The 27,306-nt window shown below is 46.6% G+C and overlaps 1 protein-coding gene across 2 annotated transcripts in view; it reads left to right on the top strand.

Moving 5' to 3' along the window:
* CTU2 (cytosolic thiouridylase subunit 2) overlaps positions 1-27,306 on the top strand; it is a 773,185-nt gene that overhangs the window by 569,647 nt on the left and 176,232 nt on the right. For both annotated transcript variants that reach the window (XM_069635914.1, XM_069635904.1), the window contains exon 11: positions 6,445-6,545. In XM_069635914.1, the coding sequence (XP_069492015.1) occupies positions 6,445-6,545 (101 nt within the window). The remainder of the gene's footprint in view (positions 1-6,444; positions 6,546-27,306) is intronic.

Raw genomic sequence — 27,306 nt, 5'->3', positions numbered from 1 at the left:
TACAGGTAAGTAACTAAGACTTCTCCAGCATTGGATCTTTCATAGATTCAGATGCTTGAATATTCCCCGTCGTCAGACTGGGAATCCTCGGTTCCCAGTCTGACGACGGGGAATATTCAAGCATCTGAATCTATGAAAGATACCAATGCTGGAGAAATACAGTTACAGGTAAGTAACTAAGACTTGTAAAATGAAACAACCGTATCCTAGCATTCCAATATCACTCTTATTCATACTTGAATCTGCAATGTCTCTGGTTGATAAAATCACCTTCCTTAAGGTGTGAAATGTCTAATCTGAAATGGGTACCCAAAATACCTCACTTCCAAAAAGGAATACGCTCCCTTGATATCTTGACCTATTTGTTCAGTTATGCCGAAAGGTCTTTACCAATTCATGACAGAACAGGGTCTCCCATAGAGACCCTTAAGCTCTCAATACCATATATTGATACATTACCTTGTTAGTTGGCTTATTTGCTGCTGGGTTATTCTGTACAGAATTTGCTGTTTCCTGATAGATAAGGGGTTACCATTAGGACCCTTAAACTCCCAACTCAATATCTACTGTATTTACAGTGTGTGAAGGATGGACACCCAGCCCACATCCCAATTTACTACCTACTAAATTTGTAGTCTGTGTTTGTAGGAAAACCATCAATACTATTCCAAATACTAATTGGTAAAACTAAGTGACTGAGCTGAAAGGTGCAGGGAATGTGTTGGCACTATTTATCAGTTCCCTTTCTTTGTGGTTATTGTTTAAAACATGTCTGGTTTAACATTATCTATTGTATATGTCATACAACATTGAACCTGCAACAGTGTGGTCCTGTTTCCCGAACAGTGCATGTTACATTGCACCGCCACTACTGTAAACAATTATTACAAAAACACTCCCATTTCATGATGCGAGTTCAGGCCCAATTGAATGTTACGAAATTGACACATCATTCCGGCTTCAGCTTGTCTGAGGGTCGATTCTCTGTCACCCCCTCTTACTCAACATGGTATAGATGTCAATCGTACAAAACGGATGTCATCCTTGTTTCCCATTTAATGCACAGAGAACGGAAATCTGGCATCATCATGCCCCCAATTGCTGAGGTGCTCTCTTATCCTTGCCCATAGTTACCGGATAGTCCAATGTAAGTGAGTCTGCCTATAGAAATGAGTCCATAGACTATACATTTGGATCTGCAGTTAATGAATTATCTAATGCTGTGTAGTTTGTCAACATGAATGTGTACCATTTTGGTTTCATTTGCACATACTGCATGTGCCACATTTAAAAAATAACTTCAAATCTCTGTTTAACCACATTCTCTGTACATTTGCTGCTTTCATGTATGATGGACTTAATACTGTTTTCAGTGTTGGCGCTCTTGTATGCACAACGGTGGGACCCTCTTGGATGTTTTCACATAAATCCTCATCTAAAGTTACAATTTGCCAGTGCTTTTTGAAGATTCTGTGTACAAGATGGCTCACTATAGAATATTGAGTAATCATTCTTACTCCTGTGTTGGTTGTCATTTCTCTGCTTTTTGGCTTCAATAAGTCCTTCCTCTGGGTGTTCAGTCTACTCTTTCTTGCGTTGTCTACTACTTCTGTTGTATCCACTTTGTCTGAATCTATTCGAAAATATCCTCACCTTATATCTGGTAGTCTGCGATGGTGGTGCAATTTCTTATTTCTCTAATGAATTGCCCTGTTGGAATATTCTTGATGACACTGGCCTCGTGACAGCCTGTAACTGAAAGTATCGAGTTAGTCTTTGTTTGTTTCCTAATGGTCCTTGTCATGATTTCCTGACCACTCATAAACAGGTGTACATACAAAAAAATCGATCTCCATACAATTATTAGTGTGCATGAACATAATTCCCAAATTGTTGCCATTTAATTGTTCAACAAAGTCATGTAATGTCTGACCATTACCCTGTCAGACCATGAAAACATAATTGATGTATCTTGTCCATGGCATTGAAGAATTGGACATTTTTAGGGAATTAAACATTATAAATAAAGTCTGAGTGAGAGTGAACTTGGAGATAAATCTACCTTTACCCCTGCTTTGGGACCTGAAAACATCATATATCTTTTTCACAAAGCTGTCACAAAGATATACATCGGATTGTTGGAAAGAGAAGCGACAATATGATGCAGAGTGAGAGGAAATTTTTGGAAGCACTGTGTAAGGATGAAGCAATCACCATCAAACAAAGTTGATATAGGAGGGAACAAAGTAATGATGGACAGGCAAGACTAAATTTGTATGGCAGAGGCTCATCTCTTACAATTTCTTCCACAGAGGAATCGCGGGTCTGGGTCAGAAAGGGCAAGGTTGCTTCTCTCCTTGTCACTATCTCTGTTCTCACTGCCTTTCTCCTCCTCTTGAACTGACGCCCTGGGATAGCTGTGTCATCGTGCTGTCTGCCATGCTCGTAATGTGCTCCACCTTTTATCTCTGGGGTGAAGGGAAAGGGCTATCGGGTGTGAGTTCATCTGGTCAATTGCCTGACTTTGCCTAACCGTCACGTTGGGACATGCCAAGTAACGGCCCTAACGTTAATCTTTTGCCTTTCATAGTGTGTGAAAGTGCTTGTGTAAGCAATTGGGGGAGGGTGGGTAGAGAGGTTGAGTGTCCTATGTACTAGGATAGGGAAGAGGGGTTAATAGAAGGGGAGAACTGTGTCTCACCTGTCTGTGTTACCATTCCACTCCCCGAGGACACCGCCCCCATACCCCCCCTATCCAGGTGGTCCTCCCGCACTGGTCCACCCCCAGGAACTGGATCCAATAGCAATGACCGTGTCATGCCACCTGGATGACAGATCCCCGGGGACTAGATTGGGGACACCTTCAGGTTTCTCACAATACCCACCTCCACAGGGAGGTTTATCCCGATGACAGGGTCGCAGACATATGCTAAATGGTTCAGTGTTTTCAGCTTTCCTGCATCTTCTGGGTCTCATGCCTTCCTATATTTGCATGGTGGTTGCACATGAGGACGCTCCAGTGGCTGCTAATTGGTCAGTAGTCAGTTTTCAAGCAGCATGACATACCTGCTTCTGTTTTCGAAGCAAGTGTTACGGGATCTCTTGTGGTGGGCCAGACAAGACAACCTGCTGAAGAGAGAGCCTGCACCGCAAATCTGGCCTCAGGAGACTGCAGTCATGGATCCCCCCATGAAGGGATTGGATCCCTCACCTGAATGACCGTACAGTGAGTAGGCTATCATCCCCAGCAGAGACAAAACTTCATATCCACTGCTTAAGCTTAAGACAATTAGATTAGCTTGATCTGCTTCCTTTCCTTGGTTCAGGGGAAAGGTGTCATGATCCTAACAGGGACAACAAAGTGGTTGTTCAATATCTCAACAAACACTGTGTTTCCGTTTCATTCCCCCTGTTTAAGGAAGGAAAGTAGATGGGTTTTGGGTGCTGGCGAACAATGTCTGGTGGGAACACTTCTTGCTTGTACAAAGAACATGGTGGCAGTGTTGGGTCTCTCACAAGTGGAAGTTAAGCCATGATATCATGGATGAGTTAGTCGACCAGTGGGAGAGCCTTCAGAGAGTTTCCTCCAAAAGGTGCACTGGGGAATAGTGATTGTGGACAGCAAATTCCGTCTTCTTTTTGCATTTCCACCCATACCGGTCATCCCTTTGGTTCTCTGGTGGTTGCAGAGGTTTGTGTCCACCATGATCCTGATTGCCCTGGATAAGGCTCAGAGAACATGTCACCCGCAACCTATGGACATGGGTATTTGTCCTTGGTACCTTTTGGGGAGGAGTACCGCATCGCCAAGGCGGGGGGTATATTCCTCCATCAGAACCTCAGCAACGTGTATCTACATGCTGTCTGCTGAAAGGTGGTTGTGTAAGGAGTGCTACCTGTTGGATAACGTTCTAGATATACTCTTTTCCCCACAAGGCCAACCACCAAGGCTGCCTATGCCTGCAGGTGGTATATATGTTTGGATTGGTGTTGGGAAAGAGACATTGACCCATTGGTCTCCGCCTCTGCTCTTATTTTGCATTCCCTTATTTCTCTGGCCTACAGAAAGGAACTGTGTAGAGGTACCTGGCAAACATTTTGGTTTCATAATGACCTTGAATCTAAAATGCTTTCTTTTCCATTCCCACATTATGCAGTCTTATAGTCTGACAAAACCAGTTCATTATTTCTGTGTTGGCTTTAAATCTGGTTTTGGCCTTTCTCATAGTGACTCATGTCGCACCTTTACATTTTTGCTCTTTATGCTACTAACACTCAGTGATTTTCCTGGCCGCCATCTCCTTTGTGAGAACAGTGCGTGAGCCCCAGACTTTGGTATGCAAAACTCCCTATATCTGTCTTCTCCGATGAGAAAGTTACACTTAAAGGGTGACCATCTTTACTTCCAAAAGTGGTCTCCAAATTTCATCTTGCATCTTCCAGTTTTATATCCTCTTCACCCTCCTGAGTCAGAAGGGAGGTTTTGTTATATGAATTCAACAAAAAGGCCTCTGTTTCTATACTTCCTGGACGAGAGACCTCAGAATAGATGATTATTTGGTCACCTCCTTTGCTAGGGCACCAGTTGGCAGACTCTGTTTCAAGGGATTGTGCTCTGCATTTGAGTGCTGCAACATAGATCTGGGTTGGAGGCATCTGAGGTTCTTAAGGTACATTCCACTACTAGCCTGGTGTTCTTAGGTCTTCCAGCTTTGGCTATTTGTCTACCTTCTATGTGGGTTTCTTTTCACAACATTTTTTTGCAAAACATTACTCCTGTTTTGGTTGGCTGTCCTTCATAATGTCCTAATATACGGGGTGGATCTCTTCTCCTTTCTACAGGTTTTTTTCTATACTGCTTTCAGAGTCTGACATGAACACAGAGCTGTCCTTTAACAAAGGTATCTTTTTTGTGGTGGTTTATCCCCTCCTAGCCTTCTCCTCATTCGGGGACCTCACTATATCTGGTTCTGCTGAGTGCAGGATGGAGGGGGCAGAACCGAGGTAATTGGGCGTCATTTGCAGAGCCATGCAGTCTCTGTGGTTCTAAGGCACTCAGCTCGAAGCCACTCTGCACCCCTGCTGGCTGAATAATTTCAGAGGATAAACTGGTTGCTGGAGAATATATCTAAATTGTGGAATCTGAAATATGGGGGGTGGGGGTAATCCATCAAAAATAAAAATACTCCAGAGAAGTAATTTGTTCTTCACTTACCAGTGCAAGTACCAGCATAGTGCCGGCCAGTGCATGAGGTGTATTTCGTAAAAGGGATATTGATTTTTCAAAGCAGTGTTAGGATTTCCGTTTAGTAACCTATGATACAACTTCCTTTTCTCATGTATTGTACATTATCAGAAAATCTTTGGATCAGTGTATAGCCCCTGTTTGATCCAGGGACAAACAATGTTCAGTTATTTGATATACTTGTACATGGTTAGGTACTAGATCTGTGGGTATCTCCCTGCTAAAGGTCCCATTACTGTACACATTATTAGATTTAATGAAGTGCCATTCACTCCCTCATCACCAGCCTTTTAGATGTGTGTTTAGGTCAGTCCCTCTGCCGTGCCTGAACCTGGGTTGTCGGCCTATGCTTGTGAACCTGCTATTTTAGAGGTTATTTGAACTGGGAGGCTTGTGTTTGCAGTGGACTTCAAGTGTGGAGAGTGTATTGACACATATCCTTCCTGACTTCCTCACTTAACTCCTTTGCTCTGTGATGGAAGTCTCATGTTCTGTTCTACAGTGTTCAGTAGTGACAGTGATATGATAGGTTATTTATAACACGCTTAATACCCAGAGGTTTCTAAGTGCGGACCCGGGGATCGAACTTGTGTTGCTCCGTGTCGTCTTGCTTCCAAGTCGAGCAGGCTGCCCTTGAGCTATCCTCCCGAGACCACTCCGGCAAGTGAGCTTGCCGGAGTAATTATTAAGTCTATACAAGGAAATGGGGTTCAAACAGAGACTCAAAGGGAGTCTAGGGTGTTAGAAGAAAATGAGACATCACCCACAGCCTCCATGCAGGTGGTCATTCATATTATTCCTTTAATCCTTAGCCAGCACTGGAGTCAATTTCTTGGACATACAAATGCACCAATATTGACATGATTGCTAAAGGTTGCGCACAGTGCTCAAGGCTAGGTCCCAACATTCTCCATGCAAGGTTATGCATTCTGCAGTACCACCTACCTGGTCCTCCTGGTCCTGCTGGACGTGTGAAACTCTATAGCCCTACTACAGAGGGCACATGTACCTCTAATCTGTTGGGCCAGTTTATGGGTATTTATGTAAGATAATTTGTCGCCAGTGTAAACTGTAGTGTACAAAATGACAGTACTGTTCAAGCAAACATATGTATTCCTGGTCCAAAGAAATTCCATACATGTTAGCACCTTACCTCTGTACATTCCTCACACTTTGTATGTTTATTCTGTTTCCTCTAGGACCAGCGAGAAACTGACTATCAATCCCAGAGAGGCAAGCTCAAATACCATCCCAGCGGACCAGTGTCTCTTTTGCATGTGTTCTCTGGACACTCATTTTGGTGAGTATGGGCATAGGTTCGGCCCTTCTCTGAGTATATGTACATTGCACTGCTTGCCTTTTCTTTCTTTAGATCCAGGGCTCAATCCAAGTGAACTGTACAGCATAGAGACACCACTTCAGAGCATATGAACATTGCAGATCTTCTCACCTTTTAAATAAATAGAAGCGTTCCTTTTGTTCCCTCTTGGGCCGAAGACTGTTGAATTGATTTGCTTTTTTAAAAACACATTGACACTTGCGCCTGAGAAAATGTGTGTCTTAAGTGTTCACTCCATTTGTTCAGAAGTTACAAGGCATCTGTTTGAAAAACAGGTGGAACACGTTGGTGGACTGTGTGAGAAACCTGAAGGTGTCTCCCGAAGTAGTCCCTGGGAATCTGTCATCCAGGTGGCCAGGACACGGCCTTCGCTATTGGATCCAGTTCCTTGGGGTGGCCCCTGTGAGGGAGGATCATCTGGAAGGAGGGTGGGGGGGTCCCTTGGGGAGTGGAAGTGGGACACCGACAGGCGAGATGCGGTATCTCCCTTCTTGTTATACCTTTTCCCCATCCTACTCTGTAGCATACTCTCTACCCTCCTCCCCATTTTCCCACACGAACACTTTCGCACACCGCGAAAGACGACGGACAAACACCATTTACCTAACATGTCCCAACGCTAGGGTCAGGCAAAGTCAGGAAATTTACTCAAATCAAAACACCTTACAACCCTTTCCCTTCCCCACAGGGATAAAAGATGGAGCACGAGAGCACAAGATGAGCAAAGCAGACAGCACAACGAGAGAGCTAACTCAGCACGGCAGTTCAAGAGGAGGAGAAAGACGGCGCAAATCGAGAGGTCACCAAGGAGAGATGTGACCTTGCCCTTTTCGACAGATGCCAGTGAAACCTCCAGAGAAGGAATCATAAGAACACAAACAATAGCCAGCGCGTGTTTCAGCAGATGTCAACGGTACATAGGCGCCTCCTCTGCTGACAACCAGGCCGGGGAAAGACACGTGGCCCAATGGTACCGGCCTTGACTCCACAGATAAGAAAGCGAAGCAGTTCATCACAGCCGGTGAGTCGAGAAGAGAGCCGATAAGAAAGCGAACTGTGTTGATCGAAAGTAGCAAGCGTCTGATTAAGGAGAGTACAAAGAACTATTGATACGCCAGGGGAAAGCCAGCATAGCAGAGTCAAACACCACGTGGTTGTTCACTTGAGAAGCTCTGGGCGATTACACTGTTGTTGAACTACAGTAACCAGAAGGCCTTGGGAGAAAGGCGAGAAGGGGGTCAAAGTGGGCATACAGGGATCTCGTAAAATCCACTGTATACTGGAAAGCCTTTGATTGACAGATGATTGTGAAACTAAGGGAAGCAAATCCTGCATTGTGGAGTTGGCAAGAATGAACCCGACCGAGGGATGCTGATAAAAGGGGGCAACGTCTGAAGTCCCGATTAACAGTGTGTTGACAAGTGTGAACCCGGCATATGGGTGTCCACAGCTAACTGTTTAAAACATTAAGATTTATGAGTGTTACAGATGAAGATTGTGTTGAAAGTCATAGTGAACCCGGCAGAGGGAGACTAACAATCGAGAGGGATCTGAGCCTGAACGAGGGGGATCCAAGGGTCAAAAGGCATCACCCAACGTGCAAGCTGAAAGGAACTTTTGCTTGTTATTTTGTTGAAGACAAACTGAGAGTGGAACTGTTAGCTCGTGCTGGGAAAGCTCGAGTGTGTGCTGTGCTCCAGAGTCGTACATTGTCCCATGCTCAAAATGTGGGGTAGTGAGACCCGACTACTGCATCCTGATTTATTTGTGAACACTTCTTTCTTTCCTGTGAACTCTATCCCACACTCTTTGTTTGTATTTAGTGTACAGATTGACAATAGGTTTTTCTTAGCATAAGCCCTTTTATTTTACAAGACACCACTAGGACTGTCTTATTATTTGATGGTCGTAGCTTGCTCCAATCTTAGATTTAGGTTTAGATTAGGTGTTTTTTCCAACCCGCATATACAGTTTAATAAACACCCTTAAACTGTGATCACTTATGTCTGTCTTTACTATTGCCACCATGAGTTCCTTACAACTGTAAGCTGCAGCTCTTCAACAAAGCTTTAGTCAGTGCTGCTTAAAGAATTGTCCTGGAAAATAACAAATGTGTATTTAATACTGTATGACTAAAGGATGAGCCACAAAAATATAACGTTCCTCTTACTGCATTGTCCAATGTATGTATGGGTTTGCTGGATACAGAGAGCAATTGGAGAGAGCCATGCTGGGTCTTAACAGTGCAGTTTTGACAAAATATTGCACATCCGCTACATAATGTCTCCACATGCATAAAGGCATTATCTTTGATCATACTTGTGTGATACTTTGTGGCAGTGGTCGCAATAGATTCATACTTTATTGATGTATTTTATGTTTTTTTCTATTTTGATTCATTATTTGCACATGGGCATACGTGCGTAATCGTTTAAGCAATGATATTGAACAGTATTTTAATTGCAAACTGTCAATTGCATACGATAATGTATTCTTTATATTTTAACATCTTAGTCAGAGTATGTTGATTTTGGACTTTGTTGAATTCCTCCTTTCATACGTGTGGACTTGGCAAATCTTCGATTTACATTGCTAGGAATGATTTAAGCACTTGGGATGCTTTATTTTTGCTGTGGTATAGGCCAAAGCCATCCTGGTCATCTCAGATTTCTTTCACCACTTGTTCTCTTAAATGGGGAACATGTAAATATTCTGCAAGATCCACCACACTTTTTTTTAAATTGCAATCTCAAATAATTTTCTATGAAAATCATCTTTGTAACCGTTGCGCTTACAGGTTATCTGTTTTCTTTGAGTATGATAGAGCATTATCACTGCTGGTCATAATGCATTCTTTTTTTTGTCAAAATCTTTTCCATTGAAATATTGATTAAACATTAAATTCATCAAATGTCATTTCAAGTGGTAACATAGTTAATCTCAAAAGCTATGAATCAACAATCTAGTCTGGTATCTTTTGCAATTCATCAGTTATATCGATTTCGGCAGCGTTTGTGAGAAGGCTAAATTTATAGTTTGTCGCTGCAATTGTAACAACAATTCATCTCTTAATCAAACATCAACATTTCATTTTAACATCTTTGTAATTCATCAAGTATATAGAATTTCATAAAAAGGTGTCTGACCTTCTATTGCAGCTGTTAATTTGTCCACTCCCAGAAGTTCCCAAACCTTTACCCACCAGTATGCTATGTTGGGACCCTCTATTTCCTTCCAAAATCGAGCTTGTGTAAGGCGGGCCGCCATAAGTAATTGAGTAATCAGGCGGGCAGTAGGGCCAGAGCGGGGGTAAGACCCATCATCTGGTGAGTCGCCTAACAGCATTACTAGCGGGTCCATGGGGAGTAGGATTCCACATATGTCTTTGATCTTTGACCTAATCTCCAGCCAATAAGTTTGAATGACCGGGCAGTGCCACCACAGGTGACCCAGATCTCCCTTCGCCCTGCAGCCGTGCCAACACGTATCCGGATATTCCGGGTTTATCACATGCAGCCTCTGCAGTGAGAAATACCAGCGATAGCAGATCTTAAGTGCACATTCCTTCACAGACGTGCATCTAGAGGTCTTATGTGCTCTGTCCCAGATTCTTTGCCATGATTCTGGGGGTATCTCAAGTCCTAGTTCTCTCTCCCATGCCAGCATATATGGGAGTTTCTCGTCTTCTGGGATGTTTTCTAGGAGGCAAGAGCAAATTGTTACTCTGTGAGCGTTGCCCTTCCGTGACCGTTAGTTCTAGGCCTGAGGGGGGCCTAGTGGCAGCCTTTTTGATGGTCGGGTTGGTAATCCAATGCCATAATTGTATGTATCTAAACCTCTTGGTCTCAGGGAGATTAAACTTCTCTTTGCATTGGTTAAAGGTCAGTGGGATATTGTCATCATAGAGCTCTTGCAGTCTCAGGGGTCCTTCTCTTGACCTGTTTTGATAGGAGTTGACCTGGAGCCCAGGGGTAAAGGCCGGGTTCTGCGTAATTGGGTAGAGGGGTCCCAGTCCTGAAGAGAATCCCCTTAGTTTATACTGTCTATCCCAACAACGGAGAGTTGCCCTCGTAGTTGGGAGGAGGGGCTTCTGGGAGGCACGCGCCTCGCGCGGGAGGAAGGGATGATGGGAGAGGGGTGCCCCAGAAAACAGTTGCTCAATGTCCTGCCACTTGGGGGGGGGGAGGGTCAACTGGGTTGGTCCAGCTCAAGATGGGGGCAATTTGGGTTGCCTGGTAATATCTTACTAAAGATGGGAGCCCGAAGGGTGTGGCTACGAGGGCCAGGTAGGAGGACGGGATCTGGAGGAGCTCCCGAGATCCTGAAATGATCCTGGCGAAATAGTGCATAACAACGTGCTTATGACTGCTGAAAACACACATGCCGGTGTGTGAACGGTCTGACTGCGCTTGGCGAACTTTTGGAAGGCGTGGGAGGAACGGTGGCAGAGTTTTGTGCGAAAAAGATAAGGAGCGCCGGAAACGAAAGACGATTCAAAATGGCCGATCAACGACCGGAACAAAGGAAGGAGCAGGCCGCACGGTGGTCGGGCGATAGAAGCGTACTGTGTGCGCATTTGTAACTTGTGCAGAACGCAGGTCCTCTGGGTCATGTCTAATAGAACAGTGAGACCGAAGGCGAAGCAGCCCACCTTGGACGACTTCGCCAAGACGTCCCCTGGTCCAGAAAATTCCAAGAGTAAGGATAAGTCACCTACAGGCGGCATGCCTGCGACGGGTACTAACCAAGAGGTCCTGGCTGCGATTGCGGACTTGAAGGCGATCTGGTAAGCTAAACTTGAACTGGCCGTAACTGAGCTGAAAACGGCATTGGACCTTAAGGTCGGTGAGGTGCAGGAGGAGGTGAATTTACTCCGGCAGGACGTCAGGTCCTTGGCGGAGCGCACTGAGACCCTCGAGAAAGAGGTGAGCCCGAACAGCGCGGATTGTGCCTCCCATAAGGCCGAATTGCATGCCTTGGTGCAGAGAGTGGGCAACTTGGAGAACAGGGCGGAGGAGGCAGAAGGACACGCCCGACGGAACAACATTCACATCGTGGGCCTGCCAGAAGGATCGGAGGGCCACGATCCTACGGAGTTCATCAAATCTATGCTGTTGTAGGAGACACCCGGAGGAGCCTTATCTCAAGGATTCGCGGTGGAACGTGCGCATAGAGCTCTAACAAGGAGGCCGCCGCCGGGAAACCCGCTTAGGCCAGTAATTGCCAAAATCCTTAATTACCGGGACCAGGAGAGGATATTAGAACACTTCCGTAAGGGAGGAACGATTACATGAGGAGCGGCAAACATAACGGCCTACCCGGACTATACCCTGACTGTGCAGCGTAGCCGCATGAACTTTGGGACGGTAAAGCAGAGATTGAGAGAGGCGGGCCATAAATACATGTTGCTGTATCCGGCGAAATTGAAAGTTTTTCAAAAACACAAAACTTTGTTTTTTGAGACTCCCGAGGATGCCATGGGATGGCTATACGCGCAGGGATGTCCCCAGAAGCCGGACGTTCGGACGGGAAGAGGAGATGGAGGAGATAAGTAGTGCACGAGGAGGGTCTACAAGATGGCGCGGAATAGATCTCTGGGACTTGATTATAGTCATTTGCGCAGCCTTAGGCAGAGAAGGTCAGACTGTTGCACAAGATATCATGAGCACTGTGACTATTGCTGTATTTAGGGGAGCCTTGCAGAGCGGATCTCTTTACCCCACTTAGTAACTTTAGTTAAGTGGCCATTAGGGCGACTTCAACCTACTGAGCTCTGGGCATTGTTTGGTGCTTGTGGGGGTGCCTGAGTTCCGAGGATGGAGCTGGGCAGCAGTTGGGGTGTGTGGTGTTGGGGAAGGGATGGGTAGAGGGTGGGGAGGGAAGTGGGGAGTTTGGGGCTTGTATAGTTATGGGGAGTTCGAGTTTGTACAAGAGGCTACAAGAAAAAGCCAGAGGGCTATATCTGTATCGCGTGGGCAGGTGGGATTTGCTGCACGGAAGGGGGAGGGATACCTATGAGCTATGGAGGATCTTAAGATCGTAACGTGGAATGTCAGGGGACTCAATAGTTACCTAAAGAGGAACAAGGTCATGATGTATTTGAAAAGACAGAAGATTGATATTGCACTGTTGCAAGAGACGCATCTGACTCGGCAGAAGTTGGAACTGGTGGGGAAGAAGTGGAGAGGTACTGTAGTGGGCTCTCTGAATTCTGCCTACGCTAGGGGAGTGTTGGTCTGGGTGGCACTGCATGTTCCGCTCCTACTTACACAAGAGGAGGTGGATACGGAGGGGAGGATGGTCTTATTGAAGGCACTGGTGGAGAATAGGGAGGTGTGCATTGTAAATACGTATGCCCCCAATCAAAATACGGCGGCATATTTTAGGACTCTGTGTACCAACCTGGGTGAATGTGTGGTTGGGGCGGTTATTTGGGGAGGGGATTTTAATTGCGTGCTGAACCCCAGGGTTGACAGATCTGATAAGATTGATAGGCCCACCCCAGCGGCCAGGGCATTGTAGACACTGCTCGACGACTTCGGGATGGTAGATGTTTGGAGGCTGAAACATCCTAATGAGGAACAATACTCGCATTTGTATTTATTTATTTATTTATTTGTATTGCGCACCTTGCCCGGAGGCTTGCGGGCGCATTACTCAGCCCTGCAACAACTGCATACGAGACTTGATTATTTTTTTGCCATGCCAGATGTGGTGATAGAGACCACCCAAATAGACTACAAAGCGAGGGTCCTGTCGGACCACTCGCCTCTGGTCCTGGGTTGGCAGTACTGACGTGGCGCCTCTGGGCTGAGGCGCTCAAGGATCCGGTACTTAGAGAAGATATCAGGGATGAGATCACACATTATTTCAGGAGAACTCTGGCAGTGTGGATTCGGCGGGCACGCTCTGGGAAGCCTTTAAGGTGGTATTGCGGGGTGCTGCCATTGCTAAATCAAAGGGCCTCCAGGGTGGGGTCGTAATGGAGTTAGGGGAAGCTGAGGATGAACTGGAACGGGAAGTCAATAGGGAAGGGGGGGATGCGTAACTATTACTCAAACTACAGCAGCGGTGTGCGGATCTTTGGGAAAGGCTCTGAAACCTTAACTATAAGAAGTATGTTGAGAGACAGCATGCAGGTGGGGATAAAACGGGCCGTCTCTTGGCGTGGTTATACAAGAGCGAAACCCCTAGGCCCCCGATTAGGACGATAACCAGAGAGGATGGAGAGGTAGCGGACACCCAAGAAGGAGTCAATGAGGCATTCTTAGACTATTACAGGGCACTATATGAGGACAAAGGGGGGGGGCAACCGAGAGGAGATAAGAGAAACTTTAAGAGATATGGGATTACCTAAGATTAGTGCTGAAGAAAGGGATGGCTGGATGCACCGATTACTTTAGAGGAATTGGAGGAGGTGGTGAAGCAGCTGCCCACCAGTAAGACCCCGGGTGCGGACGGACTCCCTAGCAAATTTTATAAAGCATATAGAGAGGAGGTACTCAACCAGCCCCCCCGCCCTTTCCACCCGCCCATGCTAGAAATGCTCAATGAATAGTTTGAGGTGGGCCGGCTGCCGGAATCGCTTAGAGAAGCGATAATAATACCGCTCCCTAAGCCCAACAAACCAGGGCATAGCTGCGGCTCCTATAGGCCCTTGTTAATGTTGAACCAGGACGGCAAGATATTGATGGCGGTCCTGGCCAATAGGTTGCGTAGAGTTATTAGTAAATTGATACATCCGGACCAGACAGGTTATGTCCCCAACAGAAATATAACCCACAACCATAGGCGACTCCACCGAGTGATTGAAGGGTTGAGCAAGAGCGAGGGTGAAATGGCGGTTGTGTCCCTAGATGCAGTCAAAGCTTTCAACTCAGTGAGGTGGCCGTGTATGCTGGAGGCCCTGAGGGAATACAGGATGGGGCCGGGCTATGTCAGGTGGGCGAAGTTGCTGTACAGTGAGCCGCTGGCTAGGGTATGTACAGGAGCGGTGATATCCGAGAGGTGGCAACTTGGCAGAGGCACCAGACAAGGGTGTCCCTGGTCCCCGATGTTCTATATTCTGGCCCTGGAGCCCCTGGCAGTGTACCTTCGACAACAATATGACATGATAGGCACATAGGGGGAGAGAAACACCTAATATCCCTGTATGCTGACGATTTGCTATTATATCTGAAATATCCGGAGGAAAATCTTCAATATATTCTGGAGGTAATGGAAAGGTATGCAGAACTGTCTGGCATAGCGGTGAACCCCCAAAAATCGAGCATGTTCCCATTGGGTAGCTACAGAGGAAACCCTCCGGAGCGGTTGCCAGTGTTGACGATACCATGGGCGGTTGGCTCCTTCCGCTACCTCGGAATAGATGTGTATCACACGGTAGACGAGGAACATTTGCATAACACCGAGGTGGCTGTGGGAAAAATCCGTATAAGTATGAAGCTTTGGGAGAAGTTGCCGTTGGCGATGATCGGACGGGGGGGGCGATGCTCAAAATGGTGGTCCTACCTAGGCTCTTGCATTTTTTCAGCAGTTCAGCAATATTCCGTACATGATACCTAAGAAGTTTTTTGCCAAGCTGAATAGTATGTGCAGAGACTTCCTATGGCATGGCACTCGGAATAGAGCAGCGCTATAGAAATTGCAGAATTTCTATGAAAAAGGGGGTTTAAACTGCCTAATTGTGAGGCCTACTATGTAGCTGGCCAGTTGCAATATGTGGTCAAATGGCTCTCTGATGAGGTAACTCCCAAATTTAGGCTGTTTGGACAGGACTGCACTCCGTTTTACCTGAAGGAAATTATTTGGTTGCCTAGGTCTGAAATGAAGGAGCGCCCGGGTATGATGTTGCTTGGGTGGAAGATGTGGCGTAGAGTATGTCGAATGATGGAGGACCCGTACCCGTGTTCCCCGCAGGTGCCGCTGGTGGCCTTGGCTGGGGAAGGCAAACAACTAAGGATGATAATCACGACCTATTGGGAGTCGGTCGGGCTGGTTACATTGGGGGATGTCTGGCAAGAGGGGGCCATTAAGGATTTTGAAGGACTAGGGGAAGAGGCGGGCTTGCATAGGGGCCAGTATGTCACGTATCTAAGGCTGGTGCAGAATATTCGTAAAATCTGGCCTGAGACTGTATTGGCGGAGGAGCCAGACGCCACTAAGGGGACAATATATGACATATCAGAAGGAGGGCATGAGATCTCTAGACTGTATGAGATGGTGATGACCCGGGTAGGGAAGGGATTGGCGCATTTGTGGCTGGATTGGGAAACAGAGGTGGTCATTTTGACTGCGCTTATGTGCCCCAGCCACGATATCTCTTGAATGGCCCACTTCTGTAAAGATTCTTTGGCGTCTTTTAGTAGAGGGGGAATGTTGACTTTCCATAGGCCCGGATAGGTCGGGGTCAGGAGCACCCCATGGTATGTCATTTTGGAGCTTTCCCATCTGAGGGAGTAGGTGTTATGTAAGGCGTTTAACATGTGTGATGGTTCAGATAGATTCAGGCCTATCGATTTTGTCATGTTTATCGTGAATCCCGATATCACAGCAAATTGGTCAAGCAGACCCATAAGCAGGGGGACTGAAGCTTGAGCGTCTCTCAGGAAACAGAGCACATCGTCTGCATAAAGTGCAACTTTGTGACATTGGTCTTCTAATTCAAAGCCCAAAATTTCAGGGTGTAGGCGAATATGTTGGGCCAAGGGTTCCATTGCTAGCGCAAAGGCCAGTGGTGATAGGGGACACCCTAGCCTGGTTCCTCTACTGAGGGGTATCTGGGGTGTCCACCGAGAGTTGACTCCATTCGGGTGGAGGGGATCCAGAAGTTTGAGAGTACCAGTTTAGAAAATTGTGGGCCAAACCCAAAGCCCTTCAGGACCAATTGCAAGTATTCCCAGGACATGCTATTGAATGCTCTATGGGAATCTAAGGATAATAGGGATAGAGGACCCGGACTGATGGAGCCAGGGCTATCGGGTCTATCGCTCTGCGAATGTTGTCATGGGCAGATCGACCCTGGATAAAGCCTGTCTGGTCCCTATCTATTAATGTAGGTCAAATCTCCCCCAATCGCTGCACTATGATCTTGCTATATAGCTTGGCTTCTGTATTGAGCAAGGCTATGGGCCGGTAGGATGAACATTCTGCTGGGTCTTTCCCTTGCTTTAGGATTAGGGTTGTGTTCGATTGTGCCATGGACTGTGTAACAGTACCTGTTTCCCAGCATACATTGAATAACTTTGTGAGATGCGGTATGAGGTCTTTACAGAAGGTTTTATAAAACTTATTTGTGAAGCCATCTGGGCCCGGAGCCTTGCCAATAGGGAGTGATTTAATAGCTAGTTCCACTTCCTCAGAGGATATTGGATCTTCTAAGGGTTCTTGAAGAGCTTGTGGCAGTTGTGGTAAGTCTGCCGTGTTTATAAAGTCTTTGGTGGATTGCGAGTCCCCTCTATGCGGTGCTGCATGTTCCCTGAAAAATTCCTCAACAATATGGCTTTTCCCCTCTTCAGAGTAGGTGCTCTTGCCTTTTTTTATCCCGCAGGAGGTCTATCCTATTCTGTCGTGTCCGTTTCCCTAGCTTGGCTGCTAGTAATTCATTAGCCTTGTTTCCTTTGGTATAAAAAAATGGTTGGGTACGCATCATGCAGTAGGCCGCCTTCCCCATATGATGTGCCTCAAGCGCTTTTTAGCCATTCGCAGGTCCCTTAATGAGCGCCGTGAGGGTTTCTTTTTTGTGTGTCTCCTCTAGTCTACGGGCTTCCCCCTCCAGTTGTTCTTGAAGTCATCTCCTAGCCTTCCCCCCGTTGTGCTGCTTGCTCGATAAAGTGCCCCCTGATCACTGCTTTACTTGCGTCCCAGACCGTGCACAAGCTCACATCGTCAGTGTCGTTCTCAATGAAGTATAGATCCAGGGATTCTCTAATATGGGCACAGATCACCGGGTCCTCTAGGAGGAAGTTGTTTAACCTCCAGGTAGGTCTCGTGTGAGGGGTAACTCGGGTGGGAGCTATAGTTAATAGAACTTGAGAATGGTCTGAGAGCGCCTTAGGGGGAATATCCACTTCCTCCACCTCATGGATGAGCGAATCTGATATAAAAAACATACCCAGTCTTGAGAAACCCCCATGAACAGCTGAAAAGTAGGTATAATTCCTCTCATCTTGGTGGCAGTACCTCCACACTTCAATCAGGGTGTGTTTTTAAGCAGGGAGGTAAGGGCTCTGAAGTTGTTCCTGTCATTTAATGTTGGCGGGAGCGTCTTGTCAACCAGGGGGTTGACCACAGCATTAAAATCTCCACCCAGGATCACTTCCCCCTCTGCATGTTCAAATAAGGCTTTCGACAATTTCATAAAAAACAGATCTTGTTTAGTGTTAGGGGCATATATAGAGACCAGTGTGATTTTACGACCATCCAGCATGGCGTTGCCCAACAGAAACCTCCCTTCCTCATCTCGTACCACCCCTTCAGTTTTAAGGGAAATCCCCCTGCGCACTAGGATGGCAACCTCTCGTTTCTTCACTCCACTTGTGGCAAAGAATTTAGTGGGGTAGAGCCTATCATTGAGGCAGAATTCATCTGCCGGACGTAAATGAGCCCCCTGTAGAAATAGAAATGATGCATCCATGGACTCTAGTCTATGGAAGAGTGCTTTCGGTTTCAAGGGGGAGTTCAGGCCTTGCACATTAAGGGAGATACATCTATAACTCGGGGTTGCCTTATTCCAGTCGCATGGGTTTTCGCTTCAAGTAAGCTCCCCCCCCCCCCAAGAAGGCCAAGGGCAAGGTACCCAGCCAGGTAGTTCATTGCAATGTAACCTGTAGGAGGTCTGTGGTGAGTGAGGTAATAACGCCAACTTAAAGGCTTCTGATTAAACTCAAAAAAATAATAATCAAAGTGATAACAGACAAAACAAAATAACCAAGTTATTTCCATCTCGGAATGTACTATTCCCACACCCAGAGTTAACTTTAACCAAGTGCGAAGTATGTCGGGCGCAATCCACTCAGGCGCCCAAGCCGATTACCATGTGGAAATTTCCAGTACCCCTAAGTACAGCCAAGCAAAGCATAAAGTGGTTTTAGGGAGCTGCGTAACTTACAAATTTATGTTGGGACAGTCCAGTTTCTCCCCGGTCTCTCGGCCCGAGGTTGAAGATAGGGTGCCCCTGGGTGCGACCAAAGAGAGAGAAGAAAAAGACATCTTCAGAGGCCCAAGAACCTCAGTTTGGCCATGACCAAAAAGCATCGGTAGCGCAGTAGAGACCTCCGGGGTGACCGTGTCCTCCCAGTACAGGACTTTAAATTCACTACGGTCAGGTCAGGTGGCCGCCCAGTCTTCCTGCTCGCCTGGTTTCAGGGCTGCTGTCTCCTCAGGGATAGTGGTTGTTTTATCTAGGCCAAATTCCTGACGCGGATTCGTCGCGGATTGGTGCCGCCGCTAAATTTTCCATCGTCCGGTTTTCGGCAAGGGGTGTGGAGTAGACCCATCTATATTCTGAGCATGCAGATTCAGCTCGCAGTTATCAGGCGCCTCCAACATCAGGGCTCTCGCTTCTTCTTCAGAGGAAATTACATAATGTTGGCTTTGGAAGGCAAATATCAGCTTACAAGGAAATCCCCAGCGATGGCAGACTTTCTGGGATCTCAGCCAGGAAGTTACCTTCTGTAGACGCTGTCTGCATGCTAAAGTGTAGGGGGCCAAGTCCTGGAAAAGTTGAACCTTTGTGCCTTGGAATTGTATAGAATCCGAATTCTTGGCTGCCGTCATGATCGCTTCTTTCTGGTGAAAAAAGTGTACTCGAGTGAGCACGTCTAGTGTCAGGTTCCTTTTAAGTTGGTCTGAGGAATATAGCCGGTGGGAAGTCCCCGCCGTGTCGCGTCCCCAAGTTCTCGGGATGAGGACATTCCAGCGCGCAGGCGGCAAAGTCAGCGACTCCCTCGCTCAGAGCTCGGATGGCGCGCTCTGCCATTTTCATGCTGCCGCCAGAGTTCGTATTCGAATACAAATAACGGGCTTCATATGATGCGTTTCTGTCCACGAATTTTGCCGCTGCATCAGTGTCTCTTCATAATCACCCGGTGGGTGAAATCAGGCAGGAATTTCCCATATAAAGGTGTTAAAGTTGCATGGCTTGGGCACCTTGAAGCGGAGCTCAAGGGAAGCACAGCCGCATGGTGTGCTGCCTAGCCACGCCCCCCCGTCATAATGCATTCTTAAAAAGATAATTTTAACCAGATCTATGATTTGCCTTTTCTATCACGGTCCACTGACTGCTTGGAACTGCTCTATGCTAAAAAAAGAAAAAGAAAAAAAAAACTTTAAAAGGAAAAATGCAAAGTGCACTTTGCCACATAACCTTTGCTGAATTTACCTAAAATCCAATTCTTTCCTGCTACTATAATGGAATTAGAAACTTTACATGTTTAGGATGTGATTCTGCTGCATATCACGTAGACTTAGTTTTCCTTGGTGCGTGTGTAGTTTTTCAAGATTCTTTGCAGTTTAAAATTATTCTGATTCCACTATTGTAAAGGCATTGTCCTTCCTCAAACAGATTACTCATCTTTGATATTCTATCTCCAGCACCAGCTGTCCTTGGAAACCTTATTCACCCTGGGGTGCGCAGCACAGCTCCACCAAGCGCCAATGCACACCTCACATCAGGGCTGGACTGGCCTATAGAGCACTCTGGAGATTTCCCAGTAGGCCTCTGCACCCTGGGCCTCTTTTGTGTGGTCTTTCCAAATTCTTCCATAGAAAAAGGGTTTGGTATGTTGAAAATGTGTAATATGGGGCCACTTTCAAAATTATTTCCAGGGCCTCTTTTGGTTCCCAGTCCACCCCAGCCGCACATTATGTTGGGCCAGTTTATATGGAGCTGCCATGTTCTGTGACCTGAGTTCCTTATTTCTTGGCACTCTGTAAGCTTCTGTAACAACACTTGGCTAACTTGTTCAACTGCTTCATACCTAACCCCAGGAAGGCCTCAGGCTTTAATTCCTGTGCATTTTGCTGGATACAAATGTCTTTCTTGAACTCCCAGAGGACCTGTCTATACTGTTTGAAGGAGGAACCCGATCCGCAGGATGCCGGATTGTGCCAAGCCATGCACCCTAATGTCTGTGAGATTGTGCTGCAAAATTATTCACTTTTTGCCACAAGGGTGGCAAAAGAATCCCTTCCGAGTCCCAGGGCTTGGAACGTAGAAAGGTGGTGGAGGATGAAGAACACACTCCTATTGAAAAAGGACAGGAAGAAAAAGAAACATCACAAGAGATCTCTTTGCCTAGCGCCTTTTCAACGCACCATTCTTCTACTTAATTGAAGCGAAGGAGTCATCACTACAGGCCAAGGGACTCCTTAGAGGATTTGACTCCAGCACCGCAGGTGCCCTTTTACCACCCAATCTTCTACTCTAGATGAATGGGAGGAGATTTGGCAGAAAATACTGGACCTTTTTGCCACGTTGCTGATTGCTACAGCGTCCTCAGGACCCAACAAACATGGAAGAGCTGGCATGGATTTCTCTCTGGACCATGACTGCACACCTATAGGCTCAGCTCTGGTTGCAAGAGCCGCATCTGTGGCCTTTTGCCGTGCTGCTCTGCATTTGGGCGTTGAGAGCTATGCGCCTGCCCCCCTCGCCATTTCACCAATGCCTGTACTGCCCAGAAATATGCCCTGCTTCCAATGGGCAAGTTCCTTTCTAAAATGTCTGACTTCTTTGAGTAGGGTGATTCTATCTTTTGGGATGGAACCCCATTGATTTGGTGGGGCATTGGACTTTCCAGAGGAGTTCTAAAGCGAGGGATTAGAATTACTGCATCAGTTTGGAGACATACAGGAGCCCAGCGGCCTTGGACACCAGCATGAAGCTGGACATCCTTCTGCGTCACCTTTGGCCATACTGAATGGTTCATTGCAGAGGGTGGTGGCGAATGTAGTGGAAATACTGCGGTTGTTGGGACCCACGAGTCCCAAAGTTCAATATGAACAGACCGAGATCCCGGATGAGGGCTCTCGGATAGAAAGGCTACTGCCTTGCAACCCAGCTGTGGAGGCCCCAGTTTTGATTGCCTGGGAGAAGCTGGCATCAACCCCCACGTTAGATGAGAAGCTTGTGAAAAAGCATCTCCAAGTGTCCTCTGATCCGGCTTTTCTCCCCACCCATGCGCGTCCCTGGAGTCTGGTGGTGCAGGCCACTGCAGAAATCTATAAATCCACCGCTTTCCTATTGCTATGCCTACAATTAGGGAGAGCAGGAGATTGGATGCTTGTGGGTGTTTAGGTGTTTGCTTCAGGGAGTCTGGTAGAAGTTAATGCATTTTGCCCCTTGGCAAATACTAATTTGACCTCTGGAGCTTATGGCTTCCTGCCTGCTGCAGCTTTGAGTACCCCTAGCTTGCTAATTACTGTGACGTCTCTCCACACTGCAGTACTCTGTTACAATGCATTAACTTCTGCTGCTCCCGCTGGTCTTCCTACTCCCCCCCCCTCTCTACACTTTCTCCAATCACGCTACAACTTTCCTATCCCTATCATAAAACTCACATCTCGAATCTCCCACTACTCCATCTCCCGTTCACATACATCCAACAAACAAACCAAGTGAGCTACCCATACCTCCCCTAACTCCTATCCACGTCGCCTCTCTTCCTCCGAAACTCAACTTCTCGACTTTCTTACTGCATCAACTGAATATAGCACTCTGGAATGTATGCAACAAAACGTTCACGCCAACTCTCCTACCCTAGATCTCCTCGCTATCACTGAAACCTGGATTTCTCCATCTGACACTGCTACTCTGATTGCCGTACATGACTCCAAACTAGCTTCCATTTACTCTCCTCATCTGACTAGCAGAGGGGGGGGGGGCCTCGTGCACCTACTCTCTTCCCGCCTCAATGCCTCACAAATCTCCAATGCCACATCCTCTCCTACTTTTTTTAAAAACATATTTTATTGATTTTCCAGCAAGTTTAAAAGCGACACCATGCACATGTTAACTTCACAGTGACAGTAGAATTTGAATCAACAATATCGTCCAAGTGGCGAGCGAACACCAAACCATTGTATTTCCCATATCTCTCTTACTAGAAACTACAAAGTCCAAGTTGGGTTTCCACTAGGATTTGTTATTCGCCTGACAGCACTAACCAAGTCATCTCCAGTTACGTGGTCTAAAACCATACTAATAGCATACATATTTCCTCCCTCGTTACCCTTCCCTCTGCCCCCACACATGAGAGAAGTATCAAAAGCAACACTATTTGTTTTCTAACCCTTTACATTTCACTAGCATTTCTTTTCCATGCAGTTGAGCCTCCTTCATGTCCAATGTTAACCTTTCATTCTATCATAACATCTCGGCAGGGCCACGACCTACGGGCCCCTTGAACTTCTTGCTAACAGCGGTGGGGGCCCTTCCCTTTAGCTCACTTTCTCCCCTGTCAATGCCCCCCTATGTGCTTTGTAGGGTTCCAGAAAGGGAAGCCAAATCATATCTATGTGAGAATGGGACTCCAGCAAGGCCGACGTAATACTTGCCATCTGGTAAATGGTGTGCGTTTCGTGAGCCATTCCCCTTTCGTTGGCAAAGTACTGCATTTCCATTTAACTGTTAGGCACACTCTTGCTGCTACGCTTATGAGAGAGGATCGTGCTTGCCTTTTCCGTCAGTTTCAATACCAAACAAAAGAAGCAACGGGGACAACCTCCTAGTAATGCCATCTATCGCCTAAATCCACCCCAGGATCTCCTTCCAAAATATCTGCACCCTTGCACACCCCCACCATTGATGCCAGTTACACTTATTTCACCACCCCTCGAACAGTGCGGGGATGTCCCCGGAAACATTTTAGATAGCTGTTGTGGAGTGAGATGCCATCTCATTAATAGTCTTCCATTGTGTAGTTTATAATGCATAAGATATAGATGTGCTCCATACCACTTTGTATATTATGGGCCACGTGTCTGGTTGATTTTGCAGTTCTAGCTCTATGTCCCATTTACACTCCGAGGTGGATTGTGTAAGGTGACCTCTAGTGAGAAGCGCCTTATATAATTGGGCAATCAACTCCCTTGTACCCCAGTGCTCGCTCAGGGTGTGTTCGAATTCTGTAAGGGGTCTTCGGAGGGAGTCACCCCAGCACGGGTCTCGCAGTACACTTCTCAGCTGCAGGTAGAGTAAGGGTGCTATCGTGGTGCCATGTAGTGCTTCTTCTAACTCCGCCTTAGAAATGTAGGTGCCCTACCGACACATCTGCTTTGCCCTTACCCAGACCTTCCTCATATTGGGGCTGAAAGCGAAGTACATCAGTCAATTGGTCTCGAATAGGGGGCGCCCAAATGCACCTTAGGGGAGACGGCCAAGATGTTACTCTCTTCATAATGGGAGTGAGATGCCATAGATGCCACAATACTGTTAAGACTGGGTGTTCTCGAATTTTACGTGGCATAGTTCGATATGGGACCAATAGCCATTCGCCCAGGGTGACAGGTGAGAATAGCTAATTTTTCAAGGCTACCCATTGTTTCTCAGAGATTTCCCACAAATGATCTGCAAGGATGCAGAATTGTAAGGCCCTATAGTATTCAAAGAGATCACGGTATCCCATGCCCCCCTTATCTTTTGGTAATATCAGGGTCGCATATGAGACCCAGGGTTTTGAATCTGCCCATAAATATGCTAAAAGGGACCGCTTGACCTCTGCATGAAATGCCTCGGGGACCGCTACCGGGAGGGATTGGAAGAGAAATAAAAATCTAGGAAGTTTGTTCATCTTGGTTGATGTATACCTTGCAGCCCAGGAGAGCGTTAGTTTAGACCATCTCTCTAAATCTGCTTTGATGGGGCTCCAAAGGGGTCTATAATTTGCATTGGATAAATCGGCCAAATTTTTCATGATTTCTACACCCAGATCTCTTCTTCCCTCCGTCTGCACTTGGAAGCCCCACTCTAAGACTAGTTGGGCTGGGAGAACTGCATTCAGCTGGAGCACCAGTGCCATCATTTTCTTCAGGTTTGCACAGAATCCTGATAGAGCACCATATTTCTTCAAGGACTCAAAAAGAGCGGGCACCAATTCCAATGGCTAGGAGATATAAGTCAAGATACTGTCCGCAAATAGCACCAACTTATATTCCCTCACTCCTCTTTCTATCCTGTGAATTTGGGGATTCGACCTAACTGCCCGCGCAAAGGGCTCCACCAGTAGGGCATACAAACGGAGGGGACAAAGGGCAGCCCTGTCGCGTGCCCCGTGTCTGATTAAAGGGCCCCAAAGCCACTCCATTGACCAGGACTTTGGCAGAGGCGTTACAGTGTAGCGCTAACGCACCAGACATCCACAGCTCACCCAGTCCCGCCCATTTCATTACCGCTTGCAGAAAAGGCCATTCGACTCTGTCAAATGCCTTTTCCGCATCGATGGATATCAAAATGGGGCAGTCTTCTCTCTTGTCGATGGTTGAAATAAGATCAAGGGCTTTGCCTACCTTTCACATAGCCGACCCGGTCGGTATGAAATAACTGAGGCAGAATTTGGGCCAAGCGGTTGGCAAGAATGCTAGCTTAGGTCTTTGCATCCGTATTTATGAGCGATATTGGGCGGTAAAATGCACATTCTGTGGTGTCTTTACCTTCTGTGGGTATAACTACTATTCTTGATTCGCTGAACGATGGCAGGGCTTGACTTGTTTCTAGGATTGAGTTAAATAGTATTACTGAAAAGAGGGTTAACGAATTGCAGTTGGCTTTATAGAATTTTGGTGTGTACCCATCATGCCCGGGTGCCAAGCTTGCTTTCATTTTGGAAATGGCAGTTTGGATTTCTTCAGTTGTTATTGGACCATTTAGCATGTCCTGATGGACTTGCAATATCGGCACATGGGGAAACCTTGACAAATAACTCTCAATTTCGGCCTCTGTTACCTTCCCTTCTGCTGAATACAGGGAGGTGTAGATTCTCGAGAAGCACACCATGATTTCTCGGGGATTCGTTAAGTCTATTCCTGTTTTGCTCTTAATTTTGGAAATTGCCCTGTCTGCCCTTTGTTTACGCAAGCGATTGGCCAACATGGTGTGGGCCTTATCGCCTTTTTCATAAAATGTTTGTTTTAAGTATCTCAGTTGTATCAATGCTTTGCCCTGCCAAACCTCCCTTAATTCCTTTCGGAGCCCCCCAATCTCTGCTAAAATTTCCTCTGCTTCTGCTGGCTGCGCAAGAAGATCTAATTTCTTGCGCATGATCCCGGATTTCGGCGCTCTCTCTCTCTTTTTAGCCTGATCCTATTCCTATGTGCCCCCTCTGCAATCAGGACACCCCGTATTGTGGCCTTCGCCGCCTCCCACACCGTGTTTAATAGCAGATCACCTGTGTCATTTTATTGCATCTGTGAGGGTTTTTTTAAATAATGGGTCCTTATGGAGGGTATGGTTACAGGTCCACCTATGTTCTGTGCAGTAGGAAGGTCCAAGATCTAATTCCAATCTCTCCTACTCTTTTAAATTCACCATCTGTACTATTGCTCTGCCTCACTCTCTTCACATCATCTCTATCTATCGCCCTCCTCGTCTCACTGGACCATTCTTCGATTAACCTGGGCAACTCCTTGATTCGCTTTCCACTTAACATCACCTCATTCTCTTAGGTGACTTTAACCTTCCATCTCCAATCACTTCTCAGAAATCTGAACTTCAGTCTGTTCTTAGTGAGCGCACTCTCCACTCTATCCATAACCTACCTAACCCCATGAGCGGTAAGTCTTTGGATCTCTTATTCATCTCCACCTCTATCTCAGCCACTAATAATACTGTCACACCAGCCCTATCTGATTACTTCATTGTTTCCACCACCATCTCCTTTCCACCCTCTGACCGCTCCTCACTGCTTGCCTCACCTATTAATAAAAGGACGTTTAAACCTTCTGCCATTTCTCTTTCTCTCAGATGTTCAGTTTTCACTCTCCTGCTTCACACCTGATGCCTCTTCCCCTAACACTGCCTTCTCCAGCTTCTAATCCTTACTGTATGATTAATTCTCATCTCACTTCCAACTGCTAACTTTCACCCCTAAATCTCAGCGTCCTCAAGCATGGGTCATCTCATTCATACGTTTTTTCCGCACAGACATGCATCGGATGCTGCACTAATGGAGGCATACCTACTTGCATGAGGACCTGAAATGCTTCCTCTCTTCCCTGAACTCTCAAGTCCTTTCTTGATAGAACGAACATTGATTTCTACCTCACCCTCATTGACTCTCACTCCAACTACCATTGCCTGCTACATGGCATCCTAAACACACTCCTAAACCTTTGACCATCAACTACACTCTCACAACTGTTGACCTAGCTGAATACTTTGCTGCCAGAATTTCCAAAATTAGAGACTGTCTCATGACCTTCCTCACGCTCCCTCTGCCATCATCCGCTGCCTCTATCTCCCACTTTAGTCACACTAAAACTGAAGAAGTTCTACCTCTACTGATGAAGCCTAACCTCTCTTGTACCCCATCAGACCTTCTTGCTCCGCAACTAGTCAAGCCTATTCCCCTTTTAGTGACCTCTCCCCACGCTGAACTCTTCAACCTGTCCTTTGCATCTTCTTGCTTTCCCTATATTTTCTAAACAGCCACAATAATCTCTCCCCTAAAAGGGGATCACTCAAACCCACCGGCTAATTTTTACCCTGTGTCTCTCCTTCTGCACT

The sequence above is a fragment of the Ambystoma mexicanum genome, chromosome 1q (assembly GCF_040938575.1).
Source record: "Ambystoma mexicanum isolate Mex_15411 chromosome 1q, UKY_AmexF1_1, whole genome shotgun sequence".
NCBI lineage: Eukaryota > Metazoa > Chordata > Amphibia > Caudata > Ambystomatidae > Ambystoma > Ambystoma mexicanum.
Note: the sequence above shows the minus strand (reverse complement) of the source record. Positions and strands in the feature narration are given on the sequence as shown.